Source organism: Trifolium pratense, linkage group LG1, assembly GCF_020283565.1.
Source record: "Trifolium pratense cultivar HEN17-A07 linkage group LG1, ARS_RC_1.1, whole genome shotgun sequence".
NCBI lineage: Eukaryota > Viridiplantae > Streptophyta > Magnoliopsida > Fabales > Fabaceae > Trifolium > Trifolium pratense.
Window position 1 is genome coordinate 38860276 of NC_060059.1, and position 16426 is coordinate 38876701.

At 33.6% G+C, this 16426-nt stretch overlaps 2 protein-coding genes across 3 annotated transcripts; one reads left to right on the forward strand and one right to left on the reverse strand.

The window, feature by feature from the left end:
* Positions 1 to 412: 412 nt before the first annotated feature.
* LOC123915964 (chorismate mutase 2) lies at positions 413 to 4303 on the reverse strand. Of its 2 annotated transcripts, XM_045967268.1 has the most exons (6): positions 4085 to 4302; positions 3625 to 3842; positions 2374 to 2460; positions 2137 to 2280; positions 1831 to 1923; positions 413 to 1537 (listed from the first exon to the last, which is right to left on the reverse strand). In XM_045967268.1, exons 2-6 carry the CDS (start codon positions 3829 to 3831, stop codon positions 1304 to 1306), a joined length of 765 nt encoding a protein of 254 aa, XP_045823224.1. In that variant the 5' UTR covers positions 3832 to 3842; positions 4085 to 4302; the 3' UTR covers positions 413 to 1303. The 2 variants fall into 2 exon arrangements, with proteins under 2 accessions (XP_045823224.1, XP_045823232.1); XM_045967276.1 differs by having other exon boundaries at positions 3625 to 4303.
* Positions 4304 to 8983: 4680 nt separating this feature from the next.
* Positions 8984 to 16227, forward strand: LOC123915993 (formin-like protein 18). Its single transcript, XM_045967309.1, has 4 exons — positions 8984 to 9371; positions 13354 to 14057; positions 14242 to 14463; positions 14567 to 16227. The coding sequence occupies exons 1-4, from the start codon at positions 9299 to 9301 to the stop codon at positions 15719 to 15721; spliced, it is 2154 nt and encodes a 717-aa protein (XP_045823265.1). The 5' UTR covers positions 8984 to 9298; the 3' UTR covers positions 15722 to 16227.
* The last annotated feature ends 199 nt before the right edge of the window (positions 16228 to 16426 follow it).

Here is a 16426-nt window from a genome sequence, read left to right on the forward strand (position 1 = left end):
TTGGAACTCACTTCCCTAATTACCAGGATGCACGAAACAATTGTGCGTCTTATGTCAAATGCTACAACCTTGTAGCATGTGTTTTATGATGCTGATCACAGAACCAAATACAACAAAAGTGTGTAGCATTTTGTAAGGGTTGTATCTAAGATATTGTCTATATTAGGAGGGATTAAGAATATCTTCGTTCATGTAGTTGCTACTTTAGACTGTTATATTAAGATCAAATGTTTCATGTTATTTGTAAGGGTGTGTCGTTGTATTTTGAATTTGATTTATAACATTGAAATTTAGATCGTCAAATCTTAATCAAACATTCATATCATATAATTCTATCAAATGCACAATTTAGTTCAAAGTTGTGTTCATTCATGACACATGTCAAGGTCTTAATCCCCATATCCCAAAAAGATGAAAGTAAAAGAAAATTTGTTTATAATTGACAAATAATCTTATATTAAATGTCACATACAACTTTACAGAATTATTAAAATATAAGTTAACATTCCCATCCATTTTAATTTCCTCCTCTCCCTTCCCTTCCTCACTATAAAATTTCTCCCCTTCATTACACTATTCTCTGCTACAGTATTATTCCATAGTATATATTATGATTAAATTTGAATATCTATTTAACATGCAACATGTTGTTGGTTTAGACCCTTTGCAATGCTTGTGGATTAAGATTGGCAAGGTTGAAAAAGGCAGCTGCTAAAGAAGATTGTGGAAAGAACAAGTCTCCTGCTAATTCTACTGGCTCATCATCTGCTTCTACCGGCTCACCATCTGAGGAAGTGAAGAAGCCTTGATAGTTTTGCATTAGATTTGAGGAATAACTGAGGTGGCGTGCCTGCAGTACTTCTCATGGATTTATCCGGTGGTTTTATTTAATGAAAGATAAATCCATGCGAAGTATTGCATGCATGCCACCTCAGTTGTTCCTCAAATCTAATGCAAAACCATCAAGGCTTCTTCACTTTCTCAATGGTGAGCCAGTAGAAGCAGATGATAAACCGGTAGAATTAACACGAGTCTTGTTCTTTCCACAATCTTCTTTAGCAGCTGCTTTTTCCAACCTTGCCAATCTAAGTCCACATGCATTGCAAAGTGTCTGCACCAACAACATGATGCATGTTAACTAGATATTCAAGTTTAATCAAAGTATAGTATCGAATAATAGTTTAATCAAATATTATTTTTTTAATCATATGTCACAATAAATTAGCAATGAAGGATGCTTTTGAACAATGATGTCATGTGTTCCTTTCTTAAAATTACATTGAAATAATAATAATGTCATCAATCAATCGAGACGCTGCAACAGATACTCGACCTGAACCTCCTTAGTAAGAGGTATTACCCATTTCTCATACAATTTAGAAGCCACTGATGGATCAAACTTTTGTTTACCATTGTTGTCATCGCTGCTGTTAAGACTTATTCCCTGCCCAAACAATGTTGCCTTCTTTTCAACTCTCTTCTTCACCATCTCTTCAACACTCTTAAATGTCAACAATTTCATCAACCCTTCTTTGTCCTACAAGTAAAGTTATTGACGATTAGAGAGATTTCAAAAATCATTTTGAAAGTTCATTGATGTCAAGAACTAAATGACCGACATCATCTCGGCTAATTGTAAGAACTGGTCTTGTAACCTTAAGGGTGCGTTTGATCTGCTAAAACATGATACATATTATCATGGAATGCATGCAAAAGGATGCTCTTATGTTTAAAAGTGAAGATATAAGAATGATGGAACTCTGCTAAAACAAAAAGAAGAATGATGGAACTAAATTTGCCAACAATCAGTAATCTGCAATCAATTTATACCTTAGCATGAATTAAAGGCTCATAGTCTTGAGGAGATTCCCTGAATTTCACTTCAGCTACAAACTTTCCATAATGAACTCTTTTAGAGATAGCCTGCAGATATCTTATAGAATGAATAAGCCAATCCAAACAGGCCTGAGTTTATATTCGAAAGACTCGTGAGTTAAACCAAAATACATGGACAAAATGATATTTGAGACTGTTTTTTTTTGACAAAAATGGAACTGGTTGTTGATCATATAGGCTGCCCTACATAATTCATCCCTAAACATACTCATAAAAGAGCTTTTTATGAGAAAACTTTACCTGCAACAATGAGAGATCACTAGCAGCAGTTTGTGCATAGTTGCCATCATCGCCGGAACTAACAAACAACGGAAGCAAGTCTTGAAAGTATATTTTCCATATGGACTTGTTTATGTTAATCGAAGCGGCTCCAGGATGCAAAATCTACATATGGAATCAATTTTAAAATAAGTCATTTTTATTCTTAGTTGTATAAGCTGTGGAAAACAGAGAATCATATCAGTTTTAATGAATTACCTTTGTGAAAGGGTAAGATGGCACAAGTGATGATAGTAAATTTTCCGGAAAGAAAGCATTCTCTTCAGGGTTTTCATATCTTCCAGCCTGTAATATAACCACATTATTTTACACACAATATACTTTCAAATGCAATAGCATAACAAAAGCAGAAAATTATAAACAAAAAATGTAAAAGTTCTATAGAAGTTTCATCTCATAAAGAAAAAGCAGTATAAATGTATCACTGTTAGCTAGCATGCTACTAGGATTCCTTTGTTTGAGACTCTTAGCATTATTCCAAGTTTGTATTCAAAACGTGTCTTAAATTCGCAAGTCCTTTGATGCTAGATTGCCAAAAAAATTATCAGCTAAAGTATTCAAGATCTGCTAAGCAAATGTTAGTAAGTTGCTTCTTGTGTTAGTTTTCAGGATTTGAACTTTGAACCTTACGCTTAAAACTCTCGTGTCTCATAGCTCACCAACCGAGCTACCTTGTAAAACCAGGAACTATTTGGTTTGAGAAAACATTCTATACATTCACAAATGTTTTGCGGAACATGTGAGAAATAAAAGGAAAACATTTTCTCAAACCACTAAAGGGTTATAGATAACTTAACAGTTTCGACAAAACATTTTCTATCATATGATTAATGTGACAAGGTAAGCACAAGACAATTATCATTATCATGACATAACAAATCTAAAACAAAACAGGACATGAAAGTAGCCAAACCAAGAAGAGATAATGCAATAGTACTAAGTAACTGTTTTTGATAAACAAATTAAGTCCTTGAAGCATAATCGTTAGTCATATAAGTACTTATGTATACGCTGCGCTATTTCTATAAAAAAATATAAAATAAAGTCGAATTATTTTCATATAAGCTATAAGCCATTTTCATAAACAACTTATGAAAGCTAAAAACAGCTAATGGACATGGAGCCTATTTGGATTCACTTATTTTTAAGCTTATGCAAATAAATAAACTTTTATGTATTATTCATAAGTTTGTCAAGGTGTGATTTATGAGAAATAACTTATGAAGATACATTTTTGTTAGTGAGAACTTATGAATTAACATAAAAATTTGCCATTAAAAAAAACATAAAAATTTATTTATTTGCATAAGCTATTTTTCATAAACTAAAAAATCAGTCATTTCAAACAGGCCAATGTTGTAAGTTGTATCTATAAGCTCTCGTCTCACAAGTGCTTATACAAGTAGATAAACTCAAATAAATCAATTCAAACAGACGATAATTATTTACCTTAGCTTGAACAATCTCAGTGTCTTTGACAACAAACTCAATCAATGAGCCACAAAAACCAGGAATTTCAAGATATTTCTGATCATAAGTTTGAGAATTAAAAGGAAACTTTGCTCTCTCAATAAGACCAAAAACAATTGTATCTTCTTGTCTAACCAAAGCCTCCCTCACTGTATCAAGAGTGTATGCATTATCTGCTGTGGCCATTCTATCTCTCACTGTTGTAGAAATTATCAACACAAGAATCAAAAACTGAAATCCAATCCTCATCATCATAAAATTTGAAAAGATCCAAAATAACACACAAGATTATAATTATAATTAAGATAATGATATAATCAATTAATCATAAGCATTATATATAGCAGAAGGAGATATGAATATATAAGTTGTGAAGTCAAATAAGCGGCAACAATGTAAATGAATGGACAAAGTCAAATGTTGGAAGAGAGAAAAATACCTTATTATTGGTTAATTAAGGTACACGAACCTTAAGCTTTTGGTCGAATGAGGTTTGGTTTAGTAGGCAAAAAAAAAAAACGTAATTTGAAGACAAATGGTGAAGGGAAAGGGTTGTGTATAAAATAATAATTGAAAATGGGAAAGTGGCACAAACGTGAAAAGCTGATTAGTGGAAAAAAAGCAAAAAATGATGCTTCATTCTGTTTGGGTCGGCCAAACAAGATTTGTGCTTTGCTCTATTTATTGTTTTTTGTTTATAGTTTATTTATGAGAAGAATAGAAACAAATAAAAAAATTAATGCGAAATAAATATCATTAATATATTATTTACGGTATAAATGAAGAAACGATAAAAGCTAATAAATAGATTCTTCATGAATCAGTTAGTAGAAATATTACATGTAATATATAAAATTATTAAATTTAAAATTTAAAAAATAAAATTCTAGTCGCGAGTAAATAAAGAAATCACGCTATGTAGTTAGTTGGATGTTGTTTGCAAGTGGCAACGAAGGAACGAACATGTCGTTGGTGATTGATTGGCCAAAGACTTAGACAAGCAAGCGTGTGGGTCCCATGTTAAACACCCTTCTTAACTCTTAAGATTTCCCAACCGTTATATGCTACCCTACGTTTCGGAATTAGATTTGATGCTGTCAAATTAGCACACATTAACACGTTGTTTTTATTTTAAATCGTTCGATTTGATTTTAATGGATGAGATCGATTTAATTAGAAAAACCCCATTTTTAATCTAAGCCGCCCGATCTGAATTTAATGGACGAGATTAAAAACCGCGTTAAACCGCGTACTTTTAGGACTGTAGCAAATCCGGGTCCATTGGTTTCTTAAAAACATTTTAGGTTTCACAATGGTCCTTAAAGAAAAAAATGTTCGGATTGGTCCCTTAAAGAAAAAAAGATTCGGATTGGTCTCAGAAAGACATATATGTTTGTCATATTGGTCATTTCCGTTAAATTTTAACTCCAAACATAACAAAAAATTTAAATGGTTAAAATTTAAAAATTAATAAGGTTTTTGGTGGACCACTTACACTTAATGACATCCACAATTCAGTCAACTAAAACTAGCGCTTTTTGTAAAAAATTGACGGAAAGGACCAATGTGAAAAACATATGTCTTTAAGGGACCAATCCAAACATTTTTTTTCTTTAAGGGACCATTGTGAAACCTAAAATGTCTTTAAGGGACCAATAGACTAATTAAGCCTATTAATAATAACCGATTTCTGTACAAGACGAACAGAGATCAAAAAAAGGGGAACTACAAAATAAAGACACCGTATATGAGCGGAACATGAAAAAACAGTCCTTATAGTATCTTTCAACTTATAGCTTATGAGATGAGATAAAAGTGCTTATGGTATCTCCAAAGAATCGGCATAAAGATCTTAGGAAGTGTTTAAACAAATACTCAAATAAACCAATGTATGGATGAAGAGAAATACATATTAAAAGTTGGGATGTTGAAGGAGTTTGAGAAGAAGGTCTAGAGTGCAATAAGTATAATAAAATATGTTGGCGGTAGTATAAACACAACACAATTGCATGATTTAGGCGTAAGATGAGCGTAATGCACATTCACTACTATAGGCTCCGCTTAGGCACAACATTTGAAATCCTTGCACAAACCAATCTAAAACACTAACAATGAGATAACAACAACCCATTTGAGTTCGTCTGGTGGTATTGACTTGAGATCCAAGAGTATGTTCCTCAATTTACTCTGGTGTCAATTTAGATGGACTAATTTAGTTTTTCTTTAAAAAAAAAAACAAACAATGAGATAACGACGGTTATCCTTCAAAGAGATAAGAGATGAAGTATTGTTGTAATGACTCATTCATTAGTTATGAAACAAAATTGATGAGCACATGATTCATCATACTGGAAGCAGAAACACACAACTCTATCATGACTAGTTGATAGAATTCCTCCCTTGTAGCTAATATTTCCAATAATTAATATGTGTCAAGCAAGAGACTTGCTTCTTTTTCTTCTCTTTTGCTCTCAAATTTTTCTTTTCTCCTTGTTTCTTTTGAATCAAACAAATGTTTAAGGTAGGGAGAAAAAAATTTCCAATACTTTTTTCTCTCTAACAAAACTTTAATCCATAATTGTCTAAAATTAAAAGTCAAACTAGTTTTTTCCTGCAAAAATGTCAAACTCGTTGGAATCAAAAGAATACTAATATTTTTCTTTTGTAATATTAAATTTAAGACGAGGAGGTATTTCTCAGTTTAAGTTAGAGAAAATTATCGATATCATGGTACCAAGTTTCTACTGCTGTTACCAATAATTAATCTTTGTCAGAGAAACCTGTGAGGTACACAAAATAAGTTTTTTCCTTCTAATTGAATTTTTTTCACAAAAATTAGAAATTGAAATCCTAACCATTTGCTTATGGGGACTACGATCCTTATTACTTAGACAAATTCATTGTTGATTTCTTACACCAATTTTATTCAAATTAAAAATACATACAACAAAGCAAGACATTAGACTAATGAGTTTCTCCTAAAATAAATTGTATTTGCGGGATATTCTAAAAAGTTATTGATGCAACTATATTATTGTATTATCAATACTATAATTTTCTTAATCAACGTTGTATAAATTCCTTCATATCGTTGGGGCAGTTGTTGCTCTGAATATAAAGTCAAAGCAGAGATCCCATAAAGAAGGGTCGATAAGTCATTCCCACCCCAGCCTTTATATTGTCATCGTTTATCCACTTCAAAATTCGTTTGGAAGTTGACATTTAAAACTTAATTGTCAATATGTACCATCTAGTATTAATTCTCTTCACATTGATTCAAGGCAAATATAATTAATGTGCCAATTCATGTGAAAGTATGAGACTATTCTTTCTTTCTTTTTCTTCTAGATTATTTTCATGGGTGGCCATCTTATTTAAAACACTTTCTTGAACATTACATGTACGTAATTAGTAACTTAGATTTATTTAAGAAACTGACCTCTTTGTATACAATTGTTTTTTCATATGAATTGGTCAATAATAAAACTATGAGCTAAGTGGTTAAGAGACTCTAATATCTATTACTTATACGATAGTTAATTTATCGCTTTAGGTATGGATCTCCCTCATATATTAGTACTACTTGACTTTTGCTTGTTAGCTTGTTATTATGATCATGTAATGTAATGTGTGCACTCAATTGAAATAGTTTCTGCATTATTATATGTCCTCTTTTTGGTTGATTATTGTTTCTATTTAAACGATAATTTTTTGCAATTTGAATTCAAATGTTTAATAAATCCTTTAAAACGATTCGTTTAAGAAAATTCATGTTCAATTTTTAGTGTAAATAATTTTTTATCAGATTTTACTTATCTCGCAGCTAAATAGATTATCGTGTACCCTTATCTAAAAATCAGAGAATTAATATCAAATAAAAGATAGATTTTCCTTTTCATGGACGTTATTCTTTCTCTCTGTCTCTTTTCAAAGAACTCATATACATGCCAATGAGATCACCCGAAAACAGTTTCGAATACCCTTCCTTACCAAACAAATGAGAACCATAAAATTGAAGAACATGTAAACAATTATCAAGTAACATAGAACAGCACTCCTTTGATTGGTAGCCATCATCAATATCCAATTTTCACACCCAATTATCAGCTAGCGCTGAAAAAAAAAAATTTCTAACGTACAACACCATTTTTCTAACAAAACTAAATTGAACTCCCTTTTTAGCTATAACTATAACTATCCCATAAAAAAAATTGTTTCCAATTCACAAAGGGTGATTGTAGGGGTGGGATTCAGGCAGACTGACCTACAGGATGTAGGTCTAGCTTACATAGACTCATATCAGGACAAATTATTATTTTTTAAATAAAGTACACCGGTGTTTTTTTATAAGACTATTTATGTAAAAGGAGAAGTGGAAACAATAAAAAAAAATTTATTTTTATAAGCCTTTTTTAAAAGATATTTTCTCTTCACCCCTCCCATGAATCTTTTATACCCCTCAATATTCCAATTTTGCCCTTGCAGAAACATTTGGTTCGCAGAAACCGAAATTTTTCTAGTGCAAAATCAGAGTAAATTTCGGTTTTTAGAAACCGAAATTTGTTTTCAAGGCAAAAAAAAAACTTTGGTTTCTACGAACCGAAATTTTTTCAAGGGCAAAATTGGAAATTCAAGGGGGATAAAAGATTCATGGGGGTGGGGAGAGAAAATATCTTTTTAAAAAGAAAATTTTAATATGGACCATTTCTATAAGTGGTCTATCGTGAACAAGTTTTTTAAAAATATTTAAAATTTTAACGACGATATATGTTGTTTAAAAGTATAAGTTAATGACCATCTTCATTTTTACGATTAAAATAATAACTTAATTGATACCAATTTGGCTAAAATAACGAGAAAAAAAATATAACATGTATTGAATCGACTTCAATCATTCTTTTAGCCATAAAGACTATGATTTTTTTTTTATCTTAAAAAATATTGTCGACAATTGTTAAAATTTCTAATGATTTTAAATACCAGTACACAGTGAACCATTTATAAAAATGGTCTACCATGTCCATAGCACTAACCTATTTTAAAAATGTTTTTTTGACTATATTTTAATAGTGTTTTCATTTTTATATATTTTTGAACATATAAAATTATGATTAAACAATCTCGTGAGTTTAACTCAGTTGGGTCGATCCCATGAGCTTAATAGTTGGTAGGGATATTGCAATATTGCATTATATATGTAAAGAGTCGAAGTTCGAACTCCGATCATTCCATTTATTCACTTTAAGAATAAAATTTCTAGTCACTAGACAGTTTGAAAAGAAAAAAAAAATGTGATTAGACATATATTATGTGTGCGCAAATAACCTAGTACGATCTTATCCTAGTACTAAATGTTTTGTATCTTTGTCCTATGTAAGAGAAAAACAAATAAATAATCATCATCGTCTCTCACAAACCAAAATAAAACAAAAAAATTAAGATACGGACATAGAAACACAGATTGCGTTAGAGAGAGAAACCTCGCTCGGATCCAAACCAAATTGTTCTTTCTTCTAAACAAAATAAGCTTCCAAAATTCTAACAAAAACAACAACTTCTTCCACCATGTCAGAATCAACCACTCTCATGTTACTCTTTTGATTCAAAATCACCAATGTTGGTTCAATTAGGGTTCTTAAGATCTTTTACATAAATGGCATTGTTCCGTAAGTTATTCAATAAGAAACCCCCTGATGGCCTTCTTGAAATCACTGAAAGGGTTTATGGTACGTTTCTTCTTTGCTCTTTTTTTATCATCTCAACAATGTTGGCTTCTTTTAGTGTAAAAATTGTATCTTTATCCATTTTCTGTTGGTGGGTTGTGTTATGTATGACATGTATGGCTTATTTTGCAAAATTTGAAGTTTTGAACAAATCGCTATAGTTCTGCAATACGATATTTAGTACAAAGTGTTGTCAAATAGCAGTTATACCGGTAATAGTGTTGTACATTTCACTTTATAGTATCTAATTATTAGTCTGAAATCAAAATGCCAGTTGTGATTGACGGTGAGTTTGGTGGAACCACCGTGTTCTGCTGCGATTTTGACAAAAGCTACACTTTGGAGCTCCAACAAAATCACGGTGCGCAATGTGATTTTGCTAAATTCACTGCAGGCACAATATTTAGGATGTTGGGTGGCCCTATTAGATCTTCGAAGAGGTATGGAGGAGTAGAATGGACAGGTGAAGTATTAGGGTGAGGATGGAGGTCAATATTTGTGTTGTGAGTGGGTGCAGAAGATGCACTATGATTAAAGGATAAAGGGTTGGAATTTGAAGGTCCAACAGTGGAAACAATATTAGGGATAGTAACTTGACAGTCAAGAAAACTATCATCATAGAGTTCATGATTGTGGTGTGCATGAGATTTGGCACTAAGAGGAATGGAATTTTGATGTGGAAAAATATGTTCAAAGAATAATTCTCTTGACTCCAAGTTTAAAACCTAAATGAATGCATTTCCTTGATCTAGAGTCAAGTTTCTTTCTATGTGAAGAAAGGGTAGAAGAAAAGCATAATGAACCAAATATTTTGAGATTATTAATATCAGGGAGTGTGTCATATAAAATTTGAAATGGTGACTTGTGTGACAAGAAAGGTGTAGGTAACCTGTTAATAATGTGAACAGAGTGACTTATGGCATGTGCCCAGGAAATTTTGGGCAAATTGGATTGAAACGGTAGGGCTCTAGTAATGGCCAGGATGTGTTGATGCTTCCTTTCAACAATCCCATTTTGTTGGGGCGTTCCCACACATGAATTTTTGTGCAAAATACCATTTTCATTGTAAAAACTGTTTAAGTTTGAATTCATTTCCATTGTCACTTATGGTACATTTTACTTTGAAATTGAATTGAGTATTGACCATATTTACAAAATTTTTGATTAAAGTTGGGGTCTTAGACTTCAATTTCATTAAGTATACCCATGTGAACCTACTCTTGTCATCAACAACTGTCAAAAAGTACTTAAAACCAGAAATAGAAGGAATGGATAATGGACCCCAAATAATCTTTTCTGCCTTGCATAAAAGCATGTATCACAAGGTAAAGAAGATTTTGAAACTTTAACAAAGGGAAATTTTTTATTAATATCACTGAGTTTTTCAAAAGAGGGGTGGCCAAATCTCATGTGCCACAAATTACAATCATCATTCCTATCACACTTATCTAAAGAACTAATGGTCTTATGTGAGACATTGATACAATGTTCAGGGGTTGAAAGCATAGGGCTGACAGAGGGTTGTGTAAGCACATACAATCCACGATTCAATTCAGCTACACCCATCATCTTCTGGGATGAAGAATCCTGTATCAAACAGTTATTTCCATTGAAAACTAAAAAACAATTTAGATGTTGTGTGAGTTTAGGAACAAAAATTAGATTAAAAGCAAAATTAGGAAAGTAAAGAACATTGCTAATATACAGGTTTTTATCAAACAAAATGGTGCCAGCCAAATTTGTGGAAACTGATGTTCCATTAGGAAGGGTAATGACTAACTTTGTTTCACAAGTCATTGGATTGTTTCTCAACAATCTGTAGCTCCTGTGTCTAGGATAAAAGTGTTAGGGGAATCAGATAGGGTAGGAATGGGACAAAGGATACCTGTATTAGCAGATGTGGTAACTTGGTTCACACTATGAGATTGCATGTTGTTAGACATTTGGAGAAGAGCCAGCAAAGCTTTGTGCTGATCTGGAGTAAAGTACAAATTATCCTTGTCTGATTCACTAGTTTCCTCTTCATATGCCATAGATTTTGTGTCCTCTTCATCACCATCATTATGGCACTGATTCACAGCTCCTCCTTGTTGCATATGTGGAGGATATCCATGTTTTTTGAAGCATTGGTCAATGATGTGGTTGGTCATTCCACAATAAGAGCAGACTTTGTTGCCTTTAGGTTTACCTCTTCCTCCATAGGCTCTACCATCTCTTTCACCTCTACCATTCTGAGAGTAAGATCCCCTTCCTGAGGATTGATTAGTGGAAGCAGCAAGAATTTTGGATTCATCAAAAACAAGTAAAGATTGTCTTTCTTGCTGGACAAGTAAAGAGTAAACCTTGCCAATATTGGGCAAAGGCTTCATGAGCAGGATTTGTGACCTTACAGCAACACGTTGATCATTTAAACCTTTAAGAAATCTAATGACTTGGTCACTATCCCTATAGGTGCGCATTTTATCGAGCACCGTGCAATCATCATTGCAACTAGTGTGAGGAATAGGACAAAAATTGTCTAACTCTTGCCATAATTTCTTCATCTTAGTATAGTAAGCAGATACAGTACAATCCCCTTGTCTTAATGTATAAATCTCCTCTTGAATATCAGAAATGCGAAAAACATCACCTTGATAGAACCGATCTTTGAGTTCTTTCCAAATTTCTGCAGCAGTGTCCATCCATAGTATACTTTGAGAGATTTCAGGCTCCACAGAATTACTGATCCATGAGATGATCATAGCGTTGCAACGATCCCAAGCAATGGAGTCTCTGTCATCATCAGCAGGATGGGGTAAAGCACCATTGATGAAGTGCAATTTGTGCTTGGATCGAAGAGCAACAGTTACAGAACGCGACCAAGAATGATAATTGGGGCCAGATAATAGAGGAGTAGCAAGAATGTTACCAGGATTTTCATTTGGGTGCATAAAGTAGGGATTTAGAATATCTGTTTGGTAACCTTTGTTTTGATTGTTTTGAGCATTGGCATGAGCGCGAGCGCCATTGACGCTACTGGCATAACTTTCTGTAGACATGATGAGTGAATGTTGTTGAACTTGTCAACGAAAAAGAAATTTGAATTTGGGAAGAAAAGAAGAATTGTGAGCAAAGAATTGAAGCGGAAGACTGTGATGGATACCAGAATTGCTCCTGATACCATGTGAAAACTAATGGCGATTCACCATTGGAGCTAAGCAAGCTCAAAGAAAGCAAGAAAATGGAGGAAATGGAGCCAAAAACCAGAGAGAATTTTATTACTCACAAAACTTAGAGAGAAATACAATAGGTTGATCCACTTATATAGAGTGTGGATCTGTGATAGCTAAGAGTTACATTATTGAAACTAATCTCTAACTAACTAAACTAATATTAAACCAACTAGTAAAACAGTTATGACAGCTGTTACAAGTAACTGATTGATAAAGAAGTTATAACTGCATATCTTCAGTTTCTACATATATTGTTTGAGATTAAGCTGAATGGTTGTTTTCTCTAAAAAACATACATCCAGAATTTCGGAGTTTATATGAAACATTGAGCTAATTATTTTTTCCGTTAATAAGTAAATCTTTCCTTTCCAGAGTCGGTATTAATAGAGAGTATTATGAAATATTGTTCATTCATGAATGGGGATTATTGACTGAAAGAAAACTGAAGGCTTGTGGTATGCTTGGTTCATGACTTTATAGTGTGTGTTTGAATCCACGTTGCCTTAACTGATCACACATTCCAATGTCATTTCACCGATGCTACAAATCAGAGATTTTACTTGGCTTCGCAGTGATACCACGGTCTTGTCAAAATCCAAACACACTATAATCTCTCAGTATTTGAGTCTTTTGATTTTAGGTTATTGCTACTTCTTTTGTTTGTTCACATGTTTGGCATCTCATATTACTTGGTACATTTCATTATCTCAAGATTTTTTTTTTTGTTACATGATATGTATTTGATTGTGATTACTTTGTTATTTCATTTGTAGTCTTTGATTATTGCTTTACCACGGATGTTATGGACGAAGACAAATATAAAGTTTATATAGGAAGAATAATTAGGCAAATTGGCGAGCACTTCCCCGGCGCTTCATCTATGGTGTTCAACATGAGGGAAGAAGGAGAAAACCAAAGCCATATATCAAGCATTTTGTGTGAGTATGACATGACTGTGATGGAGTATCCAAGACAATATGAAGGTTGTCCATTACTTAACATGGAGATGATCCATCATTTCTTGAGATCAGGTGAAAATTGGCTTCAACTCGGGCAGCGAAATATCGTTTTATTGCATTGTGAACAAGGTGGATGGCCGGTTTTAGCATTTATGCTGGCTGCACTCTTGATTTATAGAAAAATGTGTACAGGGGAACATAAAACACTGGATATGATATATAAGCAAGCGCCTCGGGAACTTTTGCAATTGATGTCACCATTGAATCCGTTACCTTCACAATTAAGGTATCTTCAGTACATATCAAGAAGAAATGTTGGTTCAGAATGGCCTCCTCCGGATAGGGCACTTACGTTGGACTGTGTAATTATACGACAAATTCCTAATATGGATGGAGAGGGTGGTTGCCGTCCTATATTTAGGATATCTGGAAAAGACCCTTTTATTCCTGCGAATCGGACTCCCAAAGTTCTCTTTTCTACTCCGAAAAAGAGCAAACTTGTTCGGCACTACAAGCAGGTGGTACTTAATTCCTTTTACTCTAATTTAATATGGTTTTTTACAATTCAAGTTGGATCACGAGTCACGAATCCTCTGGATCCATCATCGCGAGTCACGATGATGAAGCCACAAGGTTCTTGACTAAAGAATTTGTTGTTTTTGTCAATTCCCTTAATTGAATTTTGGTTCATATTTGTTACAGACTGATTGCGAACTAGTCAAGATTGACATCCATTGTCATGTTCAAGGCGATGTTGTACTTGAGTGTATTAGTTTGGAAGGTGATTTGGAACGTGAACAAATGATGTTCCGGGTTATGTTTAATACAGCATTCATAAGATCAAATATTTTGATGCTTAACCGTGATGAAATTGACATGTTATGGAATGCTAAAGATCATTTCCATAAAAATTTTAGAGTAGAGGTTGCTTTCTATCTATGTCTCTCCGTCTCTGCCTCTATTTTTGTACGTTATGGTTAGTGATAATGCCAACTTAACAAAATATATGCCATGTTTCTGGTTGAAGGTTCTTTTCTCAGATATGGAGGCTTCTTCGTTTTCTGTTATTTCAATCGATCTTCCTCGTATTAAGGAGAAAGAAGGTCTACCTGTTGAAGCATTTGCTAAAGTTAAGGAAATTGTCAGCCAGGTTGAGTGGCTCGATTCGAAGTCTGATGTAGCAAATTTGATACAACGGATCACAGCATCAAATATCCTTCTAGAAAGATTGGACGGTGGAGCTCCGGGTTCACCAAGCGCCTTGCTAGCCGAGTCATTGTCCGGAAGATTTAAATTTGATTCAAAGACACCAAACGAACCAAATAAGCAAGCATCAGAAGAGAAATTGTCAGAAGAGAAAATGATTGAATCATTAAAATTAGAGGAATTGTCAGAAGAGAAAACCGAGACTCTTACAAGTTTAGGTCAAGCAAGCAAACCTAGTCCTTCAATTGATCTGTCAAAAGATTCAGATTCTACTAAAGTTGATACTGAATCATCAGAATCAGAACAATCATTGGAAAATGATCCTAAATCTCCTGCTTCTACAGCTCAGGTGGAAGAATACGTCTCCTTAATTGAACCATCAATAGATGCAGATTCGATGAAAAAGAACTCTGGATCATTGGAATCTGAGGAAAATAACATTGAATCATTAGCATCAAAGGCGGTATTGGAAAATGACACCATGCTTCCTGCATCTGACTCTTCTACTAATGCACCAATGGAAAATGAGATTGAATCATTAGACTCAAAGGCACCGATGGAAAATGATAGTGTAGTTAAATCCAAACCAAAGTTGCGTCCAGAAGCTGATATACGAAGTCCGAATCCTGCAGGTGAAGAGAAATTTCCGGTGTCCTCATCTGAATCAATTGGGGATGCTACAATGGAAAAGAAGAAAAAACCGTTAGATTTAACGACATCACCAGAAAATAACATCAAGACTCCTGCACCGGCAGATTCACATCCTACTGCGGTGAAGATTGAATCATTAGACTCGAAGGCACCGATGGATAATGACAGTGTAGTTAAATCCAAACCAAAGATGCGTCCAGAAGCTGATATAAGAAGTACGAATTCTGCAGGTGAAGAGAAATTATCAGTGTCCTCATTAATTGTTTGCCGGGGTATAATGACGTTGATTAATTGCCGTTGTTGTTTGTGTCGTGTGTCATCGTAAGTATTATGTCTCATTCATACATTCATGAGTCTGAGGTTAAGTGACGATGTTTTATTTGCGTTGTATAGTGACGATGTTTATCTACGTTGTAAAGTGGCGATGCATTGTTTTGTGATGATGATGAATGTTCAGTAAAATAACTCTGACATCCGACCCTTGGTACCACATGCATTCAGAGTCTAGGATCACATCTCATGCATTATATATGTGTCATTGAATGTGAACATGTTTGTTACCTTCCAGTCGTTGCTTTAACGTGTTTCTTTGATTATGTCTTGTGATGTGCTTAATTGTGTAAATGCTAACGAGTCATTTCCCTATTCTTGTTGTGTTAATACACCGCTATTTTGTGTGAATATATTTTCACCCATTTCTTTTGTTTCGTCTTTTCAATTCAGCCTTTATTTTTTGAGTCACTCTGAGAGTGTAACACTGGGGGGCGAACTATTTGATTACTTCAGTTGTTTTCAAGTCTTCAAATTTGATATGATGTTTATTTTTTCGAAGTTGTTATTCATTTAGACTTTTGATAGTTGTTATATGAAGTTTTTAAAATAATTTCACCGCATGTTATTAAATAATTATTGGTAGTTGTTATTCATTTTTTTAACAAAATTAAATTGAACTCCCTCACTCTTCGAACCCTCAAACCTCCAAATATAACCTCATTATTTTATTAACAAAGCTAAATCGAACTCCCTCACC

What these genes read in the sequence shown, in the direction of transcription:
- LOC123915964 (XM_045967276.1), bottom strand. Translation starts at nt 3,900, where the DNA reads ATGATGATGAGGATTGGATTTCAGTTTTTGATTCTTGTGTTGATAATT. An exon ending in CTGAGATTGTTCAAGCTAAG is followed by an intron (nt 2,461 to 3,624) that starts GTAAATAATTAT and finishes GTTATATTACAG; the next exon opens with GCTGGAAGATATGAAAACCC. An exon ending in GTGATCTCTCATTGTTGCAG is followed by an intron (nt 1,924 to 2,136) that starts GTAAAGTTTTCT and finishes AGATATCTGCAG; the next exon opens with GCTATCTCTAAAAGAGTTCA.
- LOC123915993 (XM_045967309.1), top strand. Translation starts at nt 9,299, where the DNA reads ATGGCATTGTTCCGTAAGTTATTCAATAAGAAACCCCCTGATGGCCTT. An exon ending in AATCACTGAAAGGGTTTATG is followed by an intron (nt 9,372 to 13,353) that starts GTACGTTTCTTC and finishes TTTCATTTGTAG; the next exon opens with TCTTTGATTATTGCTTTACC. An exon ending in TTGTTCGGCACTACAAGCAG is followed by an intron (nt 14,058 to 14,241) that starts GTGGTACTTAAT and finishes TATTTGTTACAG; the next exon opens with ACTGATTGCGAACTAGTCAA.